The sequence below is a fragment of the Somniosus microcephalus genome, chromosome 14 (genome assembly GCF_052327205.1).
Source record: "Somniosus microcephalus isolate GS21.2 chromosome 14, FLI_Smic_1.0, whole genome shotgun sequence".
Taxonomy (NCBI): Eukaryota; Metazoa; Chordata; class Chondrichthyes; order Squaliformes; family Somniosidae; genus Somniosus; species Somniosus microcephalus.
Genome location: NC_141000.1, coordinates 133,167,276 through 133,194,102, shown reverse-complemented (window position 1 = coordinate 133,194,102; position 26,827 = coordinate 133,167,276). Strand labels below are relative to the sequence as shown.

The 26,827-nt window shown below is 50.3% G+C and overlaps 1 protein-coding gene across 1 annotated transcript in view; it reads right to left on the bottom strand.

Moving 5' to 3' along the window:
* Positions 1-633: 633 nt before the first annotated feature.
* Positions 634-26,827, bottom strand: part of LOC147107915 (fibroblast growth factor 4A-like) — a 43,937-nt gene continuing 17,743 nt past the window's right edge. Inside the window, exons 2-4 of the mRNA XM_086007443.1 lie at positions 24,183-24,356; positions 2,358-2,461; positions 634-1,035 (exon numbers count right to left, since the gene is read on the bottom strand). Coding sequence (XP_085863569.1) covers positions 823-1,035; positions 2,358-2,461; positions 24,183-24,356 — 491 coding nt within the window. The 3' untranslated portion in view covers positions 634-822. The remainder of the gene's footprint in view (positions 1,036-2,357; positions 2,462-24,182; positions 24,357-26,827) is intronic.

Sequence of the window (26,827 nt, the reverse complement as noted above, 5' to 3'; positions counted from 1 at the left end):
AGGTTTGTCAAACACGATTTCCCTTTCATAAATCCATGTTGACTTTGTCTAATCCCGTTGATATTTTCTAAGTGTCCTGTTATCACATCCTTTATAACAGACTCTAGCATTTTCCCTACGACTGATGTTAGGCTAACCGATCTGTAGTTCCTTGTTTTCTCTCTCCCTCCTTTTTTAAATAGTGGGGTTACATTTGCCACCCTCCAATCTGCAGGAACTGTTAGGATGAGTGGATCTGTGAGCTGTGAGTCTCAGCCCTGCATTCACCAGCTCAGGTTCCCAGTCACTGGGCTCTTGGAAGCCTGGGACCGGTGTTCCTTGGCCATTGACAGATCACCCATTTTTGGATTGGACAGCCCAATTTTGGACTGCCGAATCGAGGAATATCTGAAAGGTGAAATTACAATCTCATTTTGTTTCCATATCCCACAATGTGCATGCATTAATTATCATTAATTATTCATTGTCTATTCAATAAATTTTCATCAGCAGCAGAACTCAAACTGTGATCCCACTGCCTGACTGGACACTGACCATTGATGGGTTCCCCTGACCCATTACTTAACCCCCCCCACCCCCGACCCACTGGTTAACCCCCTGCCCCCCTGGACCATGCAGTGACTATCCTGAGGTTCAAATCCCACCTGGGTATTATTATTTGTGCAAATTCAAATTTAAATATAATTTAAACAAATTATTCTTTGTAAAAGGGGATAGCCCACTTCATTCTCGCAGTTCATGAGGTCCTGAGCCCCTCAGACATTGTACAAGTTTTAAATAAAGGTGTACACCAGACACTTGAGTTCTAAAACCCGCTGTCGTTTAGAATGGAGCGGGCTCCCGGGACCAGGGGTTCTGGACCAGCCGCGGGATGAAGTGCGTGCTGGGGTGGTGGAGGCGTGCTTTGCTCCCGTTCTTAGCCCCCCCTCTCTTGGTTAACGCCACGTAGAGTCGAGGATGTGTGTGTGAAGAGTAAGTTGTGTAATGATTCTCCTCCAGCTGTTCCTTAAACAGACAGTCTTCAGTGAACGTCTCCTAAACGCAAGCAGAACAGGTTCAGCCCCAATGTGAACTGCACACTCTCAGCTTTACTTCAATACCACGTCTGCATTTCCCCAATGCCCCAATTCCTGAGGAGTCGATAACTGAGCTACACAGGCCAGGATCCATCTCCCGGTCTGTGCGCTCTTTGCTAATCTCAGCACCTTCAGGAACTGTACCCCAGTGAGAGTCAGCACCTTCAGGAACTGTACCCCAGTGAGAGTCAGCACCTTCAGGAACTGTACCCCAGTGAGAGTCAGCACCTTCAGGAACTGTACCCCAGTGAGTGTCAGCACCTTCAGGAACTGTATCCCAGTGAGAGTCAGCACCTTCAGGAACTGTACCCCAGTGAGAGTCAGCACCTTCAGGAACTGTACCCCAGTGAGAGTCAGCACCTTCAGGAACTGTACCCCAGTGAGAGTCAGCACCTTCAGGAACTGTACCACAGTGAGAGTCAGCACCATCAGGAACTGTACCCCAGTGAGAGTCAGCACCTTCAGGAACTGTACCCCAGTGAGAGTCAACACCTTCAGGAACTGTACCCCAGTGAGAGTCGGCACCTTCAGGAACTGTACCCCAGTGAGAGTCAGCACCTTCAGGAACTGTACCCCAGTGAGAGTCAGCACCTTCAGGAACTGTACCCCAGTGAGAGTCAACACCTTCAGGAACTGTACCCCAGTGAGAGTCAGCACCTTCAGGAACTGTACCCCAGTGAGAGTCGGCACCTTCAGGAACTGTACCCCAGAGAGAGTCAGCGCCTTCAGGAACTGTATCCCAGTGAGAGTCAGCACCTTCAGGAACTGTACCCCAGTGAGAGTCAGCACCTTCAGGAACTGTACCCCAGTGAGAGTCGGCACCTTCAGGAACTGTACCCCAGTGAGAGTCAGCAGCTTCAGGAACTGTACCCCAGTGAGAGTCAGGACCTTCAGGAACTGTACCCCAGTGAGAGTCGGCACCTTCAGGAACTGTACCCCAGTGAGAGTCAGCACCTTCAGGAACTGTACCCCAGTGAGAGTCGGCACCTTCAGGAACTGTACCCCAGTGAGAGTCAGCACCTTCAGGAACTGTATCCCAGTGAGAGTCAGCACCCTCAGGAACTGTATCCCAGTGAGAGTCAGCACCTTCAGGAACTGTACCCCAGTGAGAGTCTCCCGTTGGACACTGACCGAGCTGTGCTCGATGCTGGGACCTTCTGTTGCATGGATGGAGACGCTGCAATCGAAGGGGACATTTGCAGCTTTTGTTGGTTTCCACCTGCCCACTAAGTAGGGAGAGGAAGGTGAGAGGATTTGTTGATTTTGAGTTGTGGCACTTACCGACCCATACAGGATTCCTTGGCTGTTGATTGCAAGAAACAGCCGAGTGACCACACCTCGAATGCCAATGATCCCAATCCGCACAGAAAATACCTCCATAATACCTGTCAAAGCAGACACAGAGAGCAGTGAGTCGTCCAAGAAACAAGGTTTATACAATGCAGCACTGTGAGGGAGCTGGATTAACATCAGTAGAGATACAGTCAGTAACACAGGGTGTTGGGGGTGATGGGTCACTGAGTGACAGTGTGAGGGAGCTGGATTAACATCAGTAGAGATACAGTCAGTAACACAGGGCGCTGGGGGAGAGGGGTTACTGAGTGACAGTGTGAGGGAGCTGGATTAACATCAGTAGAGATACAGTCAGTAACACAGGGCGCTGGGGGAGAGGAGTTACTGAGTGACCATGGTAAAGGATAGCAAACTGAGAAAAACCTTGACAATGTACAGACTTAGTGAACATAGCCTGGCGATCGAAAAAGGTAGACACAGGCAGACCCGGCTACCAAGAGAGGACAGGATATGCTCTCACTGCAGTCAGGGAGTGGTGGAGACAGAGATGCACTTCCTCACAGCTTGTAGAAAATATCAGGGCATAAGGGAGAATTTCTACCCAAAATTCACAAAAATATGCCCGGAATTCAGAAATTTGAATGACGACCAAAAACTCCCATACCTACTAGGGGAACAGAGAAACTGTGTAACCTTAGCGGCACACTATGTTACAGCTTGCCATAAACAGAGGGACAACCACTAAATATAAGAAAAGAGTATATATAAATTATATGAATGTATATTTATACACTCAGGGATATATCTGTTTATACACTGTATGGATAGATCTGTATTTTTGTGTACAACCATGAATGTTTTTCGATGCTTTGGCAACATAAGATGTACCTTGTCATGCCAATAAAGCGATTTGAATTGAATTGAATTGACAGTGTGAGGGAGCTGGATTAACATCAGTAGAGATACAGTCAGTAACACAGGGCGCTGGGGGAGAGGGGTTACTGAGTGACAGCGTGAGGGAGCTGGATTTTTTTTTTAAATTCGTTTTTATGGGATGTGGGCATCACTGGCAAGGCCAGCGTTTATTGCCCATCCCTAGTTGCCCCTGGAGAAGGTGGTGGTGAGCTGCTTTCTTGAACCACTACTCCGTGTAGTGAAGGTACTCCCACATCAGGAGAGATACAGTCAGTAACACAGGTCACTGTGGGGAGAGGTGTTACTGAATGACAGTGTGAGGAAGCTGGATTAACATCATAGAGTCATAACAGCACATAAGGAGACCATTTGGCCCATCGAGTCCGTGCCGGCTCTCTGTAGAGCAATCCATTCAGATCCATTTCCCCCGCTCTATTTCCGTAGCCCTGCAAGTTTATTTCCCTCAAGTGCCTATCCAGTCTCCCCTTGAAAACATTGAGGGCGGGGGCGTGTCAGTGTGGGCGGGCTGGGGCGTGTCAGTGTGGGCGGGCGGGGGCGTGTCAGTGTGGGCGGGCGGGGGCGTGTCAGTGTGGGCGGGCTGGGGCGTGTCAGTGTGGGCGGGCGGGGGCGTGTCAGTGTGGGCGGGCTGGGGCGGTGTCAGTGTGGGCGGGCGGGGGCGTGTCAGTGTGGGCGGGCTGGGGCGTGTCAGTGTGGGCGGGCTGGGGCGTGTCAGTGTGGGCGGGCGGGGGCGTGTCAGTGTGGGCGGGCTGGGGCGTGTCAGTGTGGGCGGGCGGGGGCGTGTCAGTGTGGGCGGGCTGGGGCGGTGTCAGTGTGGGCGGGCGGGGGCGTGTCAGTGTGGGCGGGCGGGGGCGTGTCAGTGTGGGCGGGCTGGGGCGTGTCAGTGTGGGCGGGCTGGGGCGTGTCAGTGTGGGCGGGCGGGGGCGTGTCAGTGTGGGCGGGCTGGGGCGTGTCAGTGTGGGCGGGCTGGGGCGTGTCAGTGTGGGCGGGCTGGGGCGTGTCAGTGTGGGCGGGCTGGGGCGTGTCAGTGTGGGCGGGCTGGGGCGTGTCAGTGTGGGCGGGCGGGGGCGTGTCAGTGTGGGCGGGCGGGGGCGTGTCAGTGTGGGCGGGCTGGGGCGTGTCAGTGTGGGCGGGCTGGGGCGTGTCGGTGTGGGCGGGCTGGGGCGTGTCGGTGTGGGCGGGCGGGGGCGTGTCGGTGTGGGCGGGCTGGGGCGTGTCAGTGTGGGCGGGCTGGGGCGTGTCAGTGTGGGCGGGCTGGGGCGTGTCAGTGTGGGCGGGCTGGGGCGTGTCAGTGTGGGCGGGCTGGGGCGTGTCAGTGTGGGCGGGCGGGGGCGTGTCTGTGGGCGGGCTGGGGCGTGTCAGTTTGGGCGGGCTGGGGCGTGTCAGTGTGGGCGGGCTGGGGCGTGTCAGTGTGGGCGGGCGGGGGCGTGTCAGTGTGGGCGGGCTGGGGCGTGTCAGTGTGGGCGGGCGGGGGCGTGTCAGTGTGGGCGGGCTGGGGCGTGTCAGTGTGGGCGGGCTGGGTCGTGTCAGTGTGGGCGGGCGGGGGCGTGTCAGTGTGGGCGGGCTGGGGCGTGTCAGTGTGGGCGGGCGGGGGCGTGTCAATGTGGGCGGGCTGGGGCGTGTCAGTGTGGGCGGGCGGGGGCGTGTCTGTGGGCGGGCTGGGGCGTGTCAGTGTGGGCGGGCTGGGGCGTGTCAGTGTGGGCGGGCTGGGGCGTGTCAGGTGGAAATCGTGTCAGGAGCCCGACTCCTAAGTGATGTGTTGAAAAAGCGTGATTTTCCCCTAATTGGGCAATTGATTTCCAGCGTGTGGGAACCCCTGGCCCAATGAGTCTTTTCATACAGAAAGTCGCCTTCGCTGACGCCATCAATGCTGTTGGATTTAAGGCCTGCAAGCAGCCTTGATTCTTCTGGAGACTGCAAAGGCTCTGCAATTTATATGAAGGAGTTGAATTGTGGAAAATGTCAACGATCAAGCAAAAGTGTGCTCCTCGATTTGATGAGCCCTCCCTCCAAGCTCTGGTGTACGGAGCCAGCTGTAATAAGGAGGTGCTGTTCCCTTCCTCAGGGAGAAAAAAGCCACCCCAGCAGACAAAAACTGTGTGGTTACAAGTGGCCCAGGAGGTCAACTCCATTTCAATGGAGCAGAACCTGGCTGCAATGCAGGAAGAGGTTTCATGATCTTCTCTGCACAGGAAAAGTGAGTATGACTTTCCCATCACCCTCAATCTGATCCCCATCGCCTCTCCTCACCAGTACTCTGCTTTGCCAACCTCTTCCTCCACATCCCACTTGACACTGACATCCCTGCACCTTTACCCATTCCCTCTCTATGGTCACATTCACTTAACTATTCGACTATGCGGCCCTCACACTCCCCATCACTGTGACGCAATGACAACAACTTACAACACACAGGGAGGGTCCTTTGTATCCTTCTAAGCATCTATGCTATGGATTCTCTACACTCACTCCTTCATTCTCACTCAACCTCCACTTGTTTCACTCACTGCAGGAAAAGAGAGCTCACAATAAGAGGGAAAGAGCGAGGACAGGAGGAGGGCCACCCTCAGTAGCCCAGCTCACCCCCTGGGAGGAGGCGGCCCTGGAAATTGCTGGGATCGAGGAGGATACCCAAGTGGGGGACGGACAGATGGGCGCATCACAGCAAGCTGGTGACAGAATAGTTTGGCATCTCTCTCATTGACATTGCATGAGTCACTGATAATGATTCTGATGCTATAACAGATTGACTTATCATCTGCACAATTCAATGTCCATGCACCCTTTACCTCACATCTCTAAATCTTTCCTTTACTCCCCCACAGGACCATCGAAAGCCCCCGTCCCCACTATCCAGGAAGAACAGCCTGAGCCTCCAGATTCCTCAGAGGAAGCTGCAACCTCTGAGGGCGCAGTGTCAGCAGAATTCAGCGCACCCAGCACCAGTGCAGACACTCACACCTCGGTGGGATCTTCCCGAGATAGAGTAGAGTTGTCACCTGGTGTATCACAGCTCACAAGTGAGCATCAACAGATGGTGGAGACAGGAACAGCAGTGGAGAGTCCTCGTCGGAGGGCGCAGGACTCTGCCAGCTCGGCTCCGCTGCATGTCGACCCTGTGCCTCCGGGTCCATCCAGAAAGAGAGTGGTGCTGGAACTCCAGGAACAGATGCAGGAGTCTCTGGCAGGTTTTGTCTTTGGGGTCGCTGCGAGTGTGCAGCGAATGGAGAAGTCCATCGTGAACATGAGCAGAGCCTTTGTGGAAAGGATGGCAACCTACGTGGAAAGGATGGCAACCTACGTGGAAAGGATGGCTACCTCCATGGTAAGGCTGGCTACCGTAGAGGAGAGGGTGGTTACGGTAGAGGAGAGGATGGCTGCATCCATGGAGGAGCTTAGTCGCCAGGGTATTGAAAACATGGTCATTGTTCAGAATAGAATGACATCTCTTGAGGAGCGATGGTCAGTTATTGAGCAAACAAACCAGACCTTCATGCAAGTCCTCTGGAGTAGGACTTCCAGTGCAGAAACGGGTCCTCATGGCCCCCCTGCAGTGCAGCAAGGTGCTGTCAAGCCACTTGCTACCTCTGAAGTGGGTCTGACCCATGAGAGGGATGTTGGTGGCAGACAACAAGGAATGGGGGCTCCTTTCCAAGCGCTCACACGGCCATGCCACAGCAATGCCCTCGGTCAGAGCCCCACCAGAGTCCTCACCCAACTGAGATGGGCGTCTCAGCCCCTGCACAGCCGCAGGGGCAGCAGACTGTTGGCGAGCCTGCACAGGTTCACCACCCCAGAGGACGCCCGCCAAAGGCGTCGAGACAGGAGCAGCAAGAGAGTGAGCAAGGGGCCTCCACATCTGCTGAAGCCACAGGGGAAGCACCACGTAGGAGCATGTGTAAGTGGAAGATAAAGCACAAGTAGTCACAAGGGTGCTGTGTTGTTTTGTTTTTGGACCAGCCATCATTGTGATTGTGATTGTATTATGAAGTGTTTTGATGGCAAACTGTTGAAGTTGTGGCTTGTGTCATTTCGCAAATGGGACTTTCACATTGAGGGCTTAGGGTGCCTTGCGATTGTCAGAATGGTGATCAGAGTGATAGGATTCCGCAGGTTCTTGTCCATTATCGATGCTCTGGTAAGAAGGAGCGAGACTAAAGTGTTTGATTGTGCAGGCTAAGCAAACCTGGCCAGGATGAGTGCGTCCCTTGCATCCCAGGCAGCAATGTTGTCACATGCTGGCGCCTTCTGGCCTGTGCAGCATCAGGTGGGTGAGCAGCAGCTTGGCACTCCTGCTGTTGCTCCTGCTGTTGGTGCTGCTGTTGTTCAGGGTCCTGCTGCTGCCACGGCTGGTCTGCATCCGAATTTGATGTCCAGGAGGAAAGGAATTAAATGGTCGCCATGCTTCTGGTATATGTCTCAGTTGAGAAAGCGCTTAGTCAAGGTGGCGAGAGGCGTTTCCCAGGAGGTCACACTGGAGATGGGTGTCCGGCTCCAAACTTCCACAACACTGTGTATGCCTGCTAAAAGTTCCCCCAGACCTGAAACAACAAAGTTCTGCCACCTGCAAATGATGATTGGTGAAAACTCCTTTTTAACGGTGGAGCTGCAGCTGTTAGTAAGCAATCCACTTGTGAGGCCGCCAGGATTCACTGGCGTGTTCCAGGGGAGGCGTGTAGGATGGGGGGAATGTCTAAAAATCGGAAAGGCCTCTCAAAATGGGATTATAGAGGCAATTAAGTGGTTGTTAAGGGCCTTGGGATGGAAAGGGGGTCAGAAAACACGCATTTGGGAAAATTGCTCGGAGGCGGGATCAGGTCCGCCCACCATTTTTGGCGATTTTAACACCTCACACGCCTCCAATCCCGCCTCCTCGGGCCTGGTAAAATCGAGCCCCGAGTGTCTCCGCTTCCACCACTTCCGTGGTACTTTGTCAAATGCCTTCCGAAAATCCATGTAGACAACATCCATTGCATTCCCTTCATCAATCCTCTCTGTTACTTCGTCAAAAAATTCAATTCGATTAGTCAAACACGATTTGCCTTTTACAAATCCGTGTTGGCTATCCTTAATTAGCTTAAACCTCTCCAAGTGCCCATTAATTTTTTCCTTGATTATTGTTTCTAAAACTTTACCCACCATTGATGTTAAACTGACCGGCCTGCAGTTACTAGGATTGTCCTTACACCCTTTCTTGAACAACGGTGTCACATTTGCCACTTTCCAATCCTCAGGCACCTCCCCCGCATCTAGGGAAGATTGGAAAATTATGGCAAGCCCTTCCGCTATCTCCTCCCCAATTCCCTTAGCAACCTGGGATGCAAGCCATCTGGACCAGGCGACTTATCCACTCTAAGCATACCCAGCCTTTCTAGTACATCCTGTCTAACAATTTTCACCCCTTCCATTGCTTCTGCCTTTGCCACTTCTACCGATATTTTGTCAGCATCCACCTCCTTAGTAAACACCAATACAAAGTACTCATTGAGTATTCTAGCCTTGCCCTGCGCCTCCAAGCATATATCACCTTCTTTGTCTCTAATAGGCCCCACCCCACCTCTTACTACCCGCTTACTGTTTACATGTCGGTAGAAGATTTTTGGATTCCCTTTTATGTTAACTGCCATTCTACTCTCATATTCTCTCTTTGCCAATCTTATTTTCATCTTCACTTCCCCTCTCAACTTATTGTATTTGTTCTGGTTCTCCCTTGAAGAATTCACCTGACATTCATCATACACCCTCTTTTTTTGTTTCATCATCTTCTCTATCTCCCTCGTCATCCAAGGAACCCTTGCTTTGGTTCCCTTACCCTTCCCTCTTGTTGGGTATCCATTATTCTATACGTAAACCCCCTGAGCCCCTCAATTGGATTCCAGTCTGTAACTCACTCCCGGTTATCTATTATTCAAAACAATGAGGGGCTTTGGTAGAGCAAGTAGGGAGAAACTGTTTCCTTTGGCAAGTGGGTCGGTAACCAGAGGTCACAGAATTAAAATCATTGGTAAAAGAACTAGAGGGGAGATGAGGAGAAATGATTTCACACAGAGGGTTGTTAAGATCTGGAACGCACTACCTGAAAGGGTGGTGGAATCAGATTCCATGGGAACTTTGAAAAGGCAAGTGGACATGTATTTGAAGAGGACTGATTGGCGGGGTTATGGGAAGAAAGCTGGGGAGTGGGACTAATTGGAAAGCTCTTTCAAAGAGCCGGCACAGGCACGATGGGCCGAATGGCCTCCTGTGCTGTGAAATTCTATGATTCTATGAATCCCAGCTTCTCCAATCTCTCCACATAACTGAAGTCCCTCATCCCTGGTATCATTCTGGTAAATCTCCTCTGCACCCTCTCTAAGGCCTTGACATCCTTCCTAAAGTGCGGTGCCCAGAATTGGACACAATCCTCCAGCTGGAGCCGAACCAGTGATTTGTAAAGGTTTAGCATAACTTCCTTGTTCTTGTATTCAATGCCCCTATTTACAAAGCCAAGTATCCCATACACTTTCTTAACCACCTTATCAACTTGCCCGGCCACCTTTAAAGATTTGTGAATCTGCCCCCCCGGGTCCCTCTGCTCTTTCACCCCCTCAAAATAGCACCATTGAGATTATACCACCTCTCCATGTTGATCCTTCCAAAAGTGCATCACTTCACACTTATCCACATTAAATTGTATCTGCCATGAGTCCTCTTAATTTAACACTTTCAGCCCCGGTATAATTCTGGTGAATCTGTGTTGCCCCCCTCAGTGCCCTGAACTGAACGCAGTATCCTGATGGGATCCAGCCAAGGCTCTGTACAACTGAAGCACAATTTCCTCCCTTTGTATTCCAGACCCCTTGAGATAAAGACCAACATTCCATCACCTTTTCTCATCACTTTTTGTGCACGCGCTTTGAATGGTTTCCGTACCAGAAACCCAAACTCCCTTCGCTTCCTCACCACTCCCGATCTCTCCCCATTGAGAAAATATTCCAATTTTACTTTCTCAGCTCCAAAGTGGATGACCTCACACTTTCCCACATTGAACTCTATCTGCCACAGTTTAGGAACATAGGAACAGGAGGAGGCCATTGAGCCCCTTGAGCCTGTTAATGAGATCAGGGCTGATCTGTATCCTAACTCCATCCACCTGCCTTGGCTCCAGATCCCTTTATACCCTTGCCTAGCAAAACCTATCGATCTCAGATTTAAAATTATTAATTGAGCTAGCATCTACTGCTTTTTGTGGGTGAGAGTTCCACACTTCTCCCACCCTGAGCATGAAGTAGTCTTTCCGAACTTCTCTCAATGGTCTGGCTCTGATTTTAAGGTCATGTCTCCTTGTCCGAGACTCCCCCACCAGCAGAAAAAGTTTCTTTCCATCTCCCCTATCAATTCCTTTCAAAATCCTAAAAACCTCAATCAAATCACCCCTTAACCTTCTATATTCCAGGGTATACAAGCCTAGTTTATGTAATCTCTCCTCATAATCTAACCCTTGGAACCCTGGTAACATTCCGCTGAATCTGCGCTGCACTCCTTCCAAGGCCAGTACATCCTTTCTAAGGTGTGGTGCCCAGAACTGTACACAGTATTGCCATTGTTTCATCGTCGCTGGGTCACAATCCTGGATCTCCCTCCCTAACAACACTGTGGGAGCACCTTCACCACACGGACTGCAGCGGTTCAAGAAGACGGCTCACCGCCACCTTCTCAAGGGCAACTAGGGATGGGCAACAAATGCTGGCCTTGCCAGCGACGCCCAGATCCCAGAACAAATTTAAAAAATGTGGTCTAACCAGGGCTTTGTACAGCTGTAGCAAAACTTCCTCCTTTTATATTCTAGCCCACTATTCCATTAGCCTCTTTGATAATTTTTTGTACCTGACCACTACATTTGAGTGATCTGTGTACATGGACCCCTAAGTCTCTTTGGACCGCCGCTATTCCTAGCTTGTCACCATTTAAATAATACTGAGATCGATCCTTTTTATGTCCAAGATGGATGACCTCACACTTACCTGTGTTGAAATCCATCTGCCACAGTTTTGCGCACTCACTGAATCTATCAATGTCTCTTTGTAATGTTATGCTCCCGTTGACACTACTTACTATGCCACCAATCTTTGTGTCGTCGGCAAAGTTAGATATATAGCTCTCTATTGTGTTATCTAAGTCATTAATAATTATAGTGAATAGTTGAGGCCCCAGAACAGATCCTTGCGGGACACCACTAGTCACTTCCTTCTAATTCGATACCCATTATTCCTACTCTCTGTCTTCTACCGCCTAACCAATCCCCTAACCAGGTCAATAATTTGCCTTCAATTCTTAGAATCATAGAAATTTACAGCATGGAAGGAGGCCATTCGGCCCATCTTGTCCGTGCCGGCCGACAAAGAGCTCTCCAGCCTAATCCCACTTTCCAGCTCTTGGTCTGTAGCCCTGTGGGTTACGGCACTTCAAGCGCATATCCAAGTACTTTTTAAATGTGATGAGGTTCTCTGCCTCTCCCACCCTTTCAGGCAGTGAGTTCCAGACCCCCACCACCCTCTGAGTGAAAAAAGTTCTCCTCAACTCCTCTGTAATCCTTCTACTAAGTACTTTCAATCTCTGCCCCCTGGTTATTGACCTCTCTACTAAGGGAAACAGGTCCTTCCTATCCACTCTATCTAGGCCCCTCGTAATTTTATACACCTCAATATTGTCTCCCCTCAGCCTCCTCATTTCCAAAGAAAACAACCCCAGCCTATCCAATCTTTCCTCATAGCTAAAATTCCCCAGCCCAGGCAGCATCCTCGTAAATCTCCTCTGCACCCTCTCTAGTGCAATCACATCCTTCCTGTAATGTGGTGACCAGAACTGCAGGCAGTATTCTAGCTGCGGCCTAACTAGTGTTTTATACAGTTCAAGCATAACCTCCCTGCTCTTATATTCTATGCCTCGGCTAATAAAGGCAAGTATCCCGTATGCCTTCTTAACCACCTTATCTACCTGTCCTGCTACCTTCAGGGATCTGTGGACATGCACTCCAAGGCCCCTCTGTTCTTCTACACTACTCAGTGTCCTACCATTTAATGTGTATTCCTTTCCTTGCTAGCCCTCCCCAAATGCATTCCATGAGCTTTAATTTTAGCTCTCAGTCCCTCATGTGAAACGTTATCTAATGTCTTCTGGAACTCCATATAAACTACATCCATAGACATTCATACAAAAGCAAAATATTGCAGATGCTGGAAATCTGAAATAAAAACAGGAAATGCTGGGAATACTCAGCAAGTCGGGCAGCATCTGTGGAGAGAGAAACAGAGTTAACGTTTCAGGTGGATGCTCCTTTGTCAGAACTGGAAAAAGTTGGAGATGTAACAGGTTTTTAAGCAAGTGTAGGGGCAGGGAGAAGGGGAAGGGGAGGAAAGAACGAAAGGGAAGGTCTGTGATAGGGTGGAAGGCAGAAGAGATTGAGAGACAAAAGGGATGATGGTGCGAGGCAAAAGGAGATGGTAATGGGACAAGTAAAGAAACAAAATATGACTAGATGAGGTGTAAATGGTGATGGCAGGATGATCAACAGCTGCCATGTGAGAGAGAGAAAGAAAAAAGAAAAAAAGAAATAAAAAATGATCGGGGCCGAGGTTATGGTCTGAAATTGTTGAACTCGATATTGAGTCCAGAAGGCTGTAAAGTGCCTAATCGAAAGATGAGGTGCTGTTCCTCGAGTTTACGTTGAGCTTCATTGGGACAGTGTAAGAGGGCGAGGACAGAGAGATCAGAGTGGGAGTGAAGCGGAGAATTAAAGTGACAGGCAACTGGAAGCTCAGGGTCACCCTTATGGACTGAATGGAGATGTTCCGCAAAGCGGTCACCCAATCTGCGTTTGGTCTCCCCAATGTAGAGGAGACCGCATCGTGAGCAGCGAATACAGTATACTAGATTGCAAGAAGTACAAGTAAATCGCTGTTTCACCTGGAAGGAGTGTTTGGGGCCCTGGACAGTGGGAAGGGAGGAGGCAAAAAGGCAGGTGTTGCATTTCCTGTGTTTGCACGGGAAGGTGCCGTAGGAAGGTGAAGGGGTGTTGGTGATAGAGGAGTGGACCAGGGTGTCACGGAAGGAGTTGTGAAAGGGGGGGAGTGGAAGATGTGTTTGGTGGTAGGATCATGCTGGAGGTGGCGGAAATGGCAGAGGATGATCCGTTGAATGTGGAGGCTGGTGGGGTGAAAGGTGAGGACAAGGGGAACCCTATCGTGGTTCCGGGAGGGAGGGGAAGGGGTGAGAGCAGATGCTGCCTGACCTGCTGAATATTTCCAGCAGTTTCTGTTTTTAATCCATAGCCATTCCCCTGTCAACTACTTTAATTACTTCCTCAAAAAATTCAATGAGGTTTGTTAGACATGACCTACCCTTTACAAATCCATGTTGGCTCTCTCTAATCAGCTCAATTTTATCTAAGTGCTCAGTCACTCTGTCCTTAATTATAGATTCCAATAACTTCCCCACAACAGATGTTAGACTAACAGATCTATAACCTCCTGGTTTCTCTCACTAGCCTTTCTTAAATAATGGAGTTACATTTGCAATTTTCCAATCTAAAGGGACAATTCCTGAATCGAGAACACTTTGGAAGATACAACAGAAAATGCTGGAAAAACTCAGCAGGCCCGGCAACATCCGTGGAGAGAAAACAGAATCAACGTTTCGGGTCAAAACCCTTTATTAAGACTATAAAGAGGCACCAGGAATGAAATAGATTAGGAGGCGGGCTGGGAGAGAACAAAAGAGAAGAGACATCTCTCCCAGCCCGCCTCCTAATCTATTTCATTCACTGTTCCTCTTTATAGTCTTAATAAAGGGTTTTGACCCGAAACGTCGACTCTATTTTCTCTCCACGGATGTTGCCTGGCCTGCTGAGTTTTTCCAGCATTTTCTGTTGTTATTTTGGATTTCCAGCATCTGCAGTATTTTGCTATCACACTTTGGAAGATTATGGCTAAAGCATCTGCAATTTCCTCACCTACTTCCTTTAAGACCCTGGGGTGGAAACCAGTGGGTCCTGGGGATTCGTCAGTCTTTAGTGCTGTTATTTTTCTAATACTAAGACACGAGACTCGAGACTCCCAAAACAAGTGCTCTACTCGGAGCTCCGACACGGCAAGAGAGCCCCAGGTGGGCAGAGGAAACGCTTCAAGGACACCCTCAAAGCCTCCTTGAAAAAGTGCAACATTCCCACCGACACCTGGGAATTCCTGGCCCAAGACCGGACAAAGTGGAGGAGAAGCATCCGGGAAATCGCCGAACACCTCGAGTCTCTTCGCCGGGAGCAAGCGGAAGCCAAGCGCAGGCAGCGCAAGGAGCGCACGTCAACCCAAGCACCCCACCCACCCGCCCCTTCAACCTCCGTCTGCCCCACCTGTGACAGATTGTAGGTCCCGCATTGGACTCATCAGTCACCTGAGAACTCATTTTTAATGTGGAAGCAATCATCCTCGGTTCCGAGGGACTGCCTAAGAAGAAGAAGACTGTTTTCTTGCTAACATTAACGTTAGTGAGTTCCAGTCCTTGATTCATTATTAGTTTCCCTGGAATGTCAGGTTTATTATCCTCTTCCTCTACAGTGAGACTGACACAAAGTAATTATTCAACAAGTCTGCCATTTCCTTATTTTTATTTGCAGTATTACCCACAGCTGTTTAAAGGGCCCACATTACTCTTGACTACCCTTTTTCTTCTATTATAATTGTATAAACTTTTTCTGTTAATCTTGATATCCCTCGCAAGTTTCTTTTTATATTCTCTTTTTGCAGCTCTAATGTCTTTTTGTCTTCCTTTGCTGTTTATCTCGCTCAGTCCCCTGGATCTACACTATTTTTTGCACTTTTGTACGCTCTTTCCTTTAATTTTATGTTATCTCTCACCTCTAGTTGACCATGGCTGTTTTATTGGGTCAGTAGAGCTCTTTCCCCTGAGGAGTATACATTGGTCCTGTATTAAGCTAAATTCTTTTTTGAACACCTCCCACTGTTCACCTGTAGTTTTACCCGAGAACGGTTTTGACCAGTTTGCTGTTGTCCGTCTTTGTCTCGTCCCGTTAACGTTACCCGCACCAAAATCTACAACCTTAGGGCTGAATTTTAACCCCCAAAAATGGGTGGGTTTGGGATCGCGTGAGATGTTAAAATTTGATAAATCTCAAACCCGACCCCAGCCCGCCCACTTCTGGGTTTAATGGAGGTGGGACGGGGGCGGGGGGCAGACAACCAGGAGGCGGGTTAGCCATTTAAATATTATAATAAGGCTGGCAGCCTCAGAGTTAACCTGTTTTGCAGGTTTAACCCCAGCCGGCTGGGCTTCCCAGGCCTCGGGAAACCCAGCAGCTGAAGGGAGGCGAGACAGCTTCAGGGAGAAGGTACGTGCCCTTACAGCACTGCTTGCGGGCCTGAAGGAGCAGGAGTGCTTCCACTCCAGCCCCCAAGCACCCCTTCCCAACAAAGACCCCCGTAGTCGGGAGTTGGGGATCAAATCCACCCCCTCCCTACCATGTATGGACCCTGGCAAATAAAACAGATGGTTCTGTGGAGTTAAAACACCCGAAACTCCGCCCCCCACCCGTGCAACTCACTCCTCTCAATATCGGGGCTGTAGTAACTGTAAGTTTCTGCTTTTCAAACCTAACATTGAATTCAATCACATTTTGATCTCTGTTAGATAAATGTTCCCTTACTGTCAGATTATTGACTAAGTCTGGCTCATTACTCGTTACTAAATCTGGAGTACTATGTGCAGTTTTGGTCTCCTTACCTAAGAAAGGATATACTTGCCATAGAGGGAGTGCAGCGAAGGTTCACCAGACTGATTCCTGGGATGGCAGGACTGTCGTATGAGGAGAGATTGGGTCGACTAGGCCTGTATTCACTAGAGTTTAGAAGAATGAGAGGGGATCTCATTGAAACGTATAAAATTCTGACAGGGCTAGACAGACTGGGTGCAGGGAGGATGTTTTCCCTGGCTGGAGGGTCTAGAACGAGGGGTCACAGTCTCGGGATACGGGGTAGGACATTTAGGACTGAGATGAGGAGAAATGTCTTCACTCAGAGGGTGGTGAACCTGTGAAATTCTCTACCACAGAAGGCTGTGGAGGCCAAGTCACTAAATATATTTAAGAAGGAGATAGATGGATTTCTTGACACAAAAGGCATCAAGGGGTATGGGGAGAGAGCGGGAATATGGTATTGAGATAGAGGATCAGCCATGGTCATATTGAATGGCGGAGCAGGCTCGAAGGGCCGAATGGCCTACTCCTGCTCCTATTTTTCTATGTTTCAATATGTTCCTATCTAGTCTGGCCTGTCCTCTTGTTGGTTCTAGAACACATTGCTCCAGGAAACTATCTTGAATGTACTCAAGAAATTCACCACCTTTCTGACTCGAGCTACTCTGATCTTCCTAATCTATATTATTTCCAAACGGCACTCGATAAGGTGCCACATAAAAAGGTTGTTAAGCAAGATAAGGGCTCATGGGGTTGAGGGTAATATATTAGCATGGATAGAGGATTGGTTAACGGACAGAAAACAGAGAGTCAAGATAAATGGGTCATCCTCCGGCTGGCAGGCTGTAACTAGTGGGGTGCCGCAAGGATCAGTGCTTGGGGCCTCAGCTATTTACAATCTATATCAATGACCTAGATGAAGGGACCGAGTGTAATGTATCCAGGTTTGCTGATGAGACAAAGCTAGGTGGGACTGTAAGCTGTGAGGAGGACACAAAGGGGTAGATTTTCCCGAACCTGTTGGGAAGAAGGCGGGACTTCCCCTTTCGGGTTTTTGACCTGCCTAATTCGACGTCCGGCCAATCCGCGCGATTTTCCCTTGATTGACCTTGTTGAGCCCGCCCAGCGGGCTCAGCAGGCCAATTAAGGGCCACCTGGCAACAGGTGACGACACAGACTGCAACTTCATCTGTCAAGAGTTCTTGACAGATGAAATATCAGTGTTTCACAGCTGTTTGAAGCTGTGAAACACTGACAGTCTGAGTTCTGACATGAGTCCTTCTGCACAGACTCAGTTAGAACTCTCACCGGCACTCAAAGCTGAAGGCTGTCACTTTTCACAGATCGCAGCCATTCAGCTTTCAGTTCCGGCTGAGTGATGCGCTCCCGACGGCTACAGGAAGAAAGGCTGTTAAGGTAAGTACAGGTAAGTAAAAGTTCTTTACACACTTTAGACACACCAAACACACTTACCTTTACACTCATGCACCCATCACTCACCTGAGCACCGACATCGCGACCCCTCCAACTCCTTCAACCCGACGGCCCGCCTGCTTTAACCTGGCGTGGTTTGGAGCCGTTGGGAATCCCACATGACACCCCTCAAAATAGGGATTAGGCTAAAAACTGCCTGTTAGCTACCTGTTAACAGACAATTAATTGGCACTAATCCCTTCCCGCCTGGCTTCGGCGGGTCCCAGTGCGGGGTGGGTACCCACGCCCCCTCATCTAAGGAAGGATATACTTGCCTTGGAGGCAGTGCAACGAAGGTTCGTTAGATTGATCCCTGGGATGACAGGGTTGTCCTATGAGGAGAGATTGTGTAGAATGGGCCTATACTCTTGATATACCTATCAATTCCTCCAATAAAAGGCGAAGAGTTACGAAGGTGACTAAAGGTTTTTATTGACTAAATAACAGCCCACTCTCGTGGGTGATCCGATCCAAGCAGGAGGAATACCAGCCAGTCGCTCACCTTTATACCTGGCCTGGTGGGTGGAGCCAAGGCGGAGTCGGCAGTGGTCATCCCAGGTATAGCAGTGTGGCAAGAGGCGACCTCGTACCGTGATACAATAGTGGTCAGTGATACAGTTATAACGAACAGTGGTGAACAGTGCTAACGATAGTGAACGTGGTTTACCACATTCACCCCTTGTTTAGAATTAAGTCCGGCGGGGTGAAGTGTACTACCAATTCTGGTAGGTCAGTCTGTCCGGAGGCTTCGTAAGCCTCTCCGATCGCCGCAGCGGTGGTGTTGCCTTATCCGGTGCTGGTGCCTTATCCGGTGTTGATGCTGGTGTTTGCGTGGTCGGCGAGGGCTCGTGGGGTTCCGGCATGCCGTCTACCTGGACTGAGGTTGGGGGGGGTGGTGGCGGTGTTTCCGGATCGGCTGAGGGTGCGAGGTCTCGTAGGGAGACAGTGTCCTCCCGCCCGTCTGGGTACGCCACGTAGGCGTACTGGGGGTTGGCGTGCAGGAGGTTCACCCTCTCGACCAGGGGGTCCGTTTTATGGGTCCTCACGTGTTTCCGCAGCCAGACCGGCCCCGGGGCGGTCAGCCAGGTTGGTAGAGTGGTTCCCGTAGTCGACTTCCTGGGGAAAACGAACATTCGTTCATGGGGGGTGGTGTTAGTGGCCGTGCAAAGTAATGACCGGATGGAGTGCAGCGCTGTCGGGAGGACTTCTTGCCAGCGGGAGGTTGGGAGGCCCTTAGACTTTAAGGCTAAGAGGACGGCCTTCCATACCGTCGCGTTCTCTCTTTCCACCTGACCGTTACCTCTGGGGTTGTAGCTGGTGGTCCTGCTTGCTGCAATACCTCTCTCTAGGAGGAATTGCCGGAGTTCCTCGCTCATGAAGGAGGAGCCCCGGTCGCTGTGTATATAGTTCGGGAACCCGAACAAGGCGAAGAGGGCATTCAGGCACTTAATGACCGTGCTACTGGTCATGTCGGGGCAGGGGAAGGCAAAGGGGAAACGGGAGTACTCATCAACGATGTTGAGGAAGTACACATTACGGTCAGAGGACGGGAGGGGCCCCTTAAAGTCGATGCTCAGGCGCTCGAAGGGGCGGGTGGCCTTGATCAGGCTTGCTCGGTCCGGCCTATAGAAGTGCGGTTTGCACTCCGCACAGGTCTGGCAGTTCCTGGTCATGGTCCTGACCTCCTCGATGGAGTAGGTCAGGTTGCGGGCCTTAATGAAATGGTAGAGTCTGGTGACTCCGGGGTGGCAGAGCTGGTCGTGGAGGGTCTGAAGCCTATCGATATGCGCGCTGGCGCATGTCATTCGTGAAAGGGCATCAGGGGATTCGTTCAGCTTGCCTGGCCGGTACAAGATCTCATAATCGTAGGTGGAGAGCTCGATTCTCCATCTCAAAATCTTGTCATTCTTGATTTTGCCCTTCAGCTTGTTATTAAACATGAAAGCCACCGAACGCTGGTCGGTGAGGAGGGTAAATCGTTTGCCTGCCAGGTAGTGCCTCCAGCGCCGTACTGCCTCCACGATCGCCTGGGCCTCTTTCTCGACCGACGAATGTCGGATCTCGGGGCCCTGTAGGGTCCTTGAGAAGAAGGCCACTGGCCTCCCCTCCTGGTTTAGGGTGGCGGCTAAGGCGAAGTCGGAGGCGTCGCTCTCCACCTGAAAGGGGATGGACTCGTCCACTGCGTGCATCGTGGCCTTGGCTATGTCTCCCTTAATGAGGGAGAAGGCCGCGCACGCCTCCTCCGTGAGGGGGAAGGAAGTGGCTTTCAGGAGGGGTCTGGCTTTGTCCGCGTAATTGGGTACCCATTGGGCATAGTAGGCGAAAAGCCCCAGGGTTCTCCTAAGTGCTTTAGGGCAGTGGGGGAGGGGTAGCTCCATGAGGGGGCGCATTCTTTCTGGGTCGGGGCCGATGATTCCGTTCTCCACTACGCAGCCGAGGATGGCAAGGCGCGTGGTGTTAAACACGCATTTCTCCTTATTGTAGGTGAGGTTCAGCCGTTGGGCCGTACGGAGGAATTTCTCCAGATTCGCGTCATGTTCCTGCTGGTCGCGGCCGCAGATAGTGACGTTATCTAGGTAGGGGAATGTAGCCTGCAGTTCGTTCTGGTCAACCATCTGGTCCATCTCCCTTTGGAAGACCGAGACCCCATTAGTGACACCGAAGGGGACCCTAAGGAAGTGGTATAGGCGCCCATTCGCCTCGAAGGCGGTATACTGGCGGTCCTCAGGGTGGATAGGGAGTTGGTGGTAGGCCGACTTCAGGTCGATGGTCGAGAATACTTTATACTGTGCAATCTGATTGACCATGTCAGATATGCGGGGGAGGGGGTATGCGTCCAGCTGGGTATATCTGTTTATGGTCTGGCTGTAGTCGATGACCAGGCGGTTTTTATCGCCGGTCTTTACGACTACGACCTGGGCACGCCAGGGGCTGCTGCTCCCCTCGATAATGCCCTCTTTCAGGAGGCGCCGCACCTCAGAGCTAATGAAGGCTCTGTCCCCGGCGCTATACCGCCTGCTTTTGGTAGCGACGGGTTTGCAGTCAGGGGTAAGGTTAGCAAACAGAGAGGGTGGCGGGACCTTGAGGGTGGAGAGGCTGCAGGTGTTACGCGGTGGGCGGTTTAACGTTTGCTGGTTGTTGACTGTGAGTGGGGGGAGGGGTCCACCGTATGCTAGGGTTACGCTTTGGAGGTGGGATTGGAAGTCCAGCCCTAGTAGGACGGCAGCGCAGAGATGGGGGAGGACGAGGAGTTTAAAGTTTTTATACTCCGTGCCCTTAACCGACAGGGTCACGACACAGTAGCCGCTGATGTCCGTGGCGTGGGACCTCGATGCCATCGAGATTCGGCTGCGCGTTGGTAGGACAGAGAGGGAGTAGTGGCTCACCGTGTCTGGGTGGATGAAGCTCTCCGTGCTTCCGCTGTCGAACAGGCAGGTCGTGGCGTGGCCGTTCACTTTGATGTCCATCATTGACTTGGACAGATGGTGCGGGCGGGCTTGGTCCAGGGTGACGGAAGCTAGTGTGTAGCTGAGCGAGTCGTTGTCATCTGCGGGCGAGGCGGTCGGGCGTGGTGAGTAAAATGGCGTCTCCCACGAGGTAGGGCCCCATGAGGCACTATTGGGGTCGGTTGCCTTAATCAAAGATGGCCGCCCCCATGACTCATGTGTGGGGATGCTGGCCTCAGTTGCCCTAAACAAAGATGGCCGCCCCCATGACTCATGTGTGGGGATGCTGGCCTCAGTTGCCCTAAACGAAGATGGCCGCCCCCATAGTTCGCATGCGGCACTGCTGGCCTCTGAGGATCCGCTCCTGCAGGCCTTGGAGAAGTGGCCTTTCTTCAGGCAGGTTCTACATATGGAGTTCTTGGCTGGGCAGCGCGACCTCGGGTGCTTCTCCTGGCCACAAAAAAAACAGCCGGCGGCCCGATCGCGGATGCCCGATGTCGGGGCCGGTGCCGGGGGTGGCGGGGCCGGTCGGGTCCGGGACGCCGACGCAGAGGTAGGTCCCGGGGGCGGCGCTGGGAAGGGTGCTGTGGTAGGGGTCGGGCCCGAGTCCCAGGGTCGCGAGCAGTACCTGGTGAATGCTTCCTGATCTTGGTGGGCCACTTCCAGGGAGATAGCGAGGGCTTCAGCTTTTTCCATGCTGAGGTCTTTAGCTTCCAGCAGTCTTTGCCGTGAGTACTCGGACCGTAGGCCTTTCAGGAATGCGTCGCGGATATTATCTTCAGTATTTTCGGCTGCCGACACCGATTTAAAGTCACAGTTCCTGGCGAGTGCATATAGCGCCTGTGAGAATTCGGCTACTGATTCTCCTGGCTGTTGCGGCCGTGATCTTAGGAGGTGCCTAGCGTACATGTAGTTTACCGGGGTCCGGTACTTCTGTTTCAGCAGGTTGATGGCGGTCTCGTAGGTAGTCATGTCCTCGATGAGAGTGTATACTCTCGGGCTCAGTTGTGCCTGCAGGACACTTAGTTTGGATGCCTGAGGGACGCTGGATTCTCTCAGGTATGATTCGAAGCAGACCAGCCAGTGTTTAAAGTCTGCGGCTGAGTTTGCTGCTCGTGGGTTCAGGTCCAGGTACGGCGGTCTGAGGGCTCGCAGCCAAGCTGGCTGGTGTGGCTGTGCTCCTGGGAGCTGCGCTGGTGGCTCCTCCGCCGGTTGTGACTCGTTGTCGGACATCATTAAATTTAGTCAATAAAATTGATATACCTATCAATTCCTCCAATAAAAGGCGAAGAGTTACGAAGGTGACTAAAGGTTTTTATTGACTAAATAACAGCCCACTCTCGTGGGTGATCCGATCCAAGCAGGAGGAATACCAGCCAGTCGCTCACCTTTATACCTGGCCTGGTGGGTGGAGCCAAGGCGGAGTCGGCAGTGGTCATCCCAGGTATAGCAGTGTGGCAAGAGGCGACCTCGTACCGTGATACAATAGTGGTCAGTGATACAGTTATAACGAACAGTGGTGAACAGTGCTAACGATAGTGAACGTGGTTTACCACAACTCTCATGTTCCTATGTTCTTATATGAAAATTAAAATCTCCCATCACAACAACTCTGCTTTTGCTACAAGCCTCGCTAATCTCTGAATTAATCTATTCTGCCACCTCATTGCTAACAACAGGAGGTGTGGAGACAACTCCCATTGCAGTTTTAAGACCTTTCTTATTCCTCAATTCTCGCCTCTCTTACTAATGTTGTGATAGTGTCTTTAATCAATAATGCTACCCTCCTCCTCTTCCAGTTTCCCCATCCTTTCTGAAGACCATATAGCCTGGAATATCTAACTCCCAATCATGACCAGCTTGCAGCCATGTCTCTATAATGGCCAACATGTCACACCCGCCAGGCTATATTTGAGCCTCATTTCTTATACTCTGTGCATTTGTATATAAAACTCTAATTTGAGCAAGAGACCCTAACCTGCCCTTCTGCCCTGATGCTGCCGGTCTCCTTATCTAAGGAAGGATATACTTGCCTTGGAGGCGGTGCAACGAAGGTTCACTAGATTGATTCCTGGGATGAGAGCGCTGTCCTATGATGAGAGATTGTGTAGAATGGGCCGATACTCTCTGGAGTTTCGAAGAATGAGAGGTGATCTCATTGAAACATACAAGATTCTGAGGGGGATTGACAAGGTAGATGCTGAGAGGTTGTTTCCCCTGGCTGGAGAGTCTAGAACTAGGGGGGCATAGTCTCAGGATAATGGGTCGGCCATTTAAGACTGAGATGTGGAGGAATTTCTTCACTCAGAGGATGGTGAATCTTTGGAATTCTCTGCCCTAAAGTGCTGTGGATGCTGAGTCGTTGAGTATATTCAAGGCTGAGATCGATAGATTTTTGGGCTCTAGGGGAATCAAGGGATTTGGGGATTGGTCGGGAAAGTGGAGTTGAGGTCGATGATCAGCCATGATCTTATTGAATGGCGGAGCAGGCTCGAGGGGCCGTTTGGCCGACTCCTGCTTCTAATGCTTATGGTTTTATGTTCTTATATATCACTGTTTGTGACCTGAACTCTGCTTTTATCTTTCAATGATCATTTTTACTATTGTTTCTGACTGAGCCTCCCCCCTTTTTACCGTCATTTTTACCACCCTATTTATCCTTTCACTAGGACCTTGGTCCCAGCCCAGTTCAGGTGGAGCCCATCCTAACAGTATAGCTCCTTCCTGTCTCAGTACTGGTGCCAGTGTCCCATGAAATGGAACTCTTCTTTCCCACACCAATCTTTCAGCCACGCATTCACTGTTCCTGATCTGCCTATCCCTATGCCAATTAGCACATTGCTCGGGTAGTAATCCCGCGATTACCACCTGTGAGGTCCTGTTTTTATAATTTAGCTCCTAACTTCTGATATTCCCTCAGCAGGACCTCCTCCCTTACCTTCCCTATGTCATTGGTCCTGACATGGACCACGACAACTGGGTCCTCCCCCTCCCTTTCCAAGTTCCTCTACAGTTGCACTGAGATATCCTTTACTCTGGCACCAGGTCGGCAAGGCACCCTCCAGGTCTCTCGGTCGTGACTGCAGAGGACACTATCCCCCAAATTATCAAATCCCTGACTATAACCTTTCTTTTCTGCTCTTCCCCTCTTGGACTGCCTCCTGCTCCCCACTGACCATATAGTGCAGGTGACAGAGCCACAGGCCAGGTGCTTACCATAGTGATTGCTTTCATGAGCTCCGTTGACTCTGCCATTGGGAAGGATCTGGAGATGGAATCCAATTCCGATGCTGCAGTAGAGAAACTGTTGTTTGGTCGCTCCCTTGCTCAGCCAAGTCACTCCATTGCGTCTCTGGTCCAACAAGGAAGGAAGCAGTGTTGGATCTGGTTCTGGGAAATGAAGTAGGGCAAGTGGAGTGTGTTACAGTAGGCGATCATCTAGCTAACAGTGACCACAACATAATCTGGTTTAGAGTAATTATGGAAAGAGAACAGAAAATATCGAAGGTAAAAATGCTAATTTCAGTGATTTAATAAGGGGCCTAGCACAGGTAGATTGGAAAAGGCGATTGCAGGGCAAAGCAGTAACGGAGCAATGGGGGGTTTTCAGGGAAGAGATAGTTCAGGTACAAGCTAGGCATATTCCTTTGAAGGGAAAAGGTAGAGCATCCAAAGGTAATGCATCCTGGATGACAAAGGAAATAAAAGTTAAAATGAAACAGAAAAAGGAAGCTTATGACAAATGTCAGGAGCAAGATTCAGTTAATAACCAGGAAGATTATGGTAAGTACAGGAGGGAATTGAAGAAGTTAATACCGGAGGCAAAAAGAGGTTACAACAAAAGATTAGCAGGCAACATTACATTGAGCCCTAAAACATTTTATAAAGATATAGTGTAAGCTGTTAGCTTTGGGCCTATTAAGGACCCAAAGGGAAATCTTCATGTAGAGGCAGAGGACATGACTAAAGTATTAAACGAGTACTTTGCATCTGTCTTCACAAAGGAAACGGAAGGTGTGAAGATTACACTAAAAGAGGAGAGGGAAGTTATGGACAGGATAGTGATAGATAGAGAAGACGTACTAAAAAGATGAGCATTACTGAAAGTTGGTAAGTCACCTGGGCCAGCTGAAATGCATCCTAGGTTGCTGAAAGAAGCAAAGGTAGAAATAGCAGAGGTATTGGTCACAATCTTTTAATCCTCATTGGATACAGAAGTACTGCCGGTGGACTGGAGAGTTTCTAATGTAACACCACTATTTTAAAAAGGGGAGAGGAATAAACCGGGAAACTACAGGCCAGTCAGCCTTCCAACGGGGGTGGGGAAGTTATTGGAAACCATTATCAGGGACAAAATAAACTTTCATTTGGAAGGAGAGCCAGCATGGATTTGTTGAAGGCAAATCATGTCTGACTAACTTGTCTGAATTCTTTGATGAGGTAACAGAGGCGGTTGATTAAGGAAGTGCAGTGGATGCTGTATACATGGAGTTTCGGAAGGCATTCGACAAAGTGCCACACCGGAGGCTTATTATGAAGATGGAAGTCCATGGAATTAAGGGGAAAGTGGCGGGATGGCTCAGTGGCAGGAAGCAGAGGGTGGTGGTGGGTGGATGTTTCTCAGACTGGGAGGTGGTTTGCAGTCGTGCTCCTCAAGGGTCAGTTTTGGGTCCATTATTCGTTTTAATTTTTGTAAACAACCTAGAGTTGGGTGTAGGGAGCAGCATTATAAAGTTTGCAGATGATACGAAACTTGGTAATGTAATAGATAGTGATGAGGATAGTTATAGGCTTCAACAACAACAACAACTTGTATTTATATAGCACCTTTAACGTAGTAAAACGTCCCAAGGCGCTGCACTGGGGTATTATAAGACAAAAAAATGACACTGAGCCACACAAGGTCAAATTAGGACAGGTGAGCAAAAGCTTGGTCAAAGAGGTAGGTTTTAAGGAGCGTCTTAAAGGAAGAAAGAGAGGTAGCGAGGTGGAGAGGATTAGGCAGAATTCCAGAGGTTAGGGCCCAAGCAACAGAGGGCACGGTCACCGATGGTGGAGCAATTATAATCAGGGATGCTCAAGAGGGCAGAATTTGAGAAGCGCAGATATCTCAGAGGGTTGTAGGGTGTAGGAGGAATAAAAAAACAAATTATTATTTAAATTGAGAGAGAGACTACAAAATGCTGCGGTACAGAGGGATCTGGGGGTCCTCGTACATGAAACACAAAAAGTTAACATGCAGGTACAGCAAGTAATTAGGAAGGCAAATGGAATGTTGGCCTTTATTGCAACGGGAATGGAGCATAAAAGTAGGGAAGTCTTGTTACAACTGTACAGGGCGTTGGTGAGACCACACCTGGAGTACTGCGTACAGTTTTGGTCTCCATATTTAAGGAAGGATATACTTGCATTGGAGGCAGTTCAGAGAAGGTTCACGAGGTTGATTCCGGAGATGAAGGGGTTGTCTCATGAAGAAAGGTTGAGTAGGCTGAGCCTATACTCATTGGAGTTTAGAAGAATGAGAGGGGATCTTATTGAAACATATAAGATTCTGAGGGGGCCTGACAGGGTAAATGCTGAGAGGATGTTTCCCCTCGTGGGGGAATCTAGAACTAGGGTCATAGTTTCAGAATAAGGGGTCGCCCAGTTAAATGGAGATGAGGAGGAATTTCTTCTCTCTGAGGGTCGTGAATCTGTGGAATTCTTTACCCCAGAGAGCTGTGGAGGCTGGGTCATTGAATATATTCAAGGCGGAGATTGACAGATATTTGAGCTACAGGAGAATCAAGGGTTATGGGGAGCGGGCAGGGAAGTGGAGTTGAGGCCAAGATCAGATCAGCCATGATCTTATTAAATGGTGG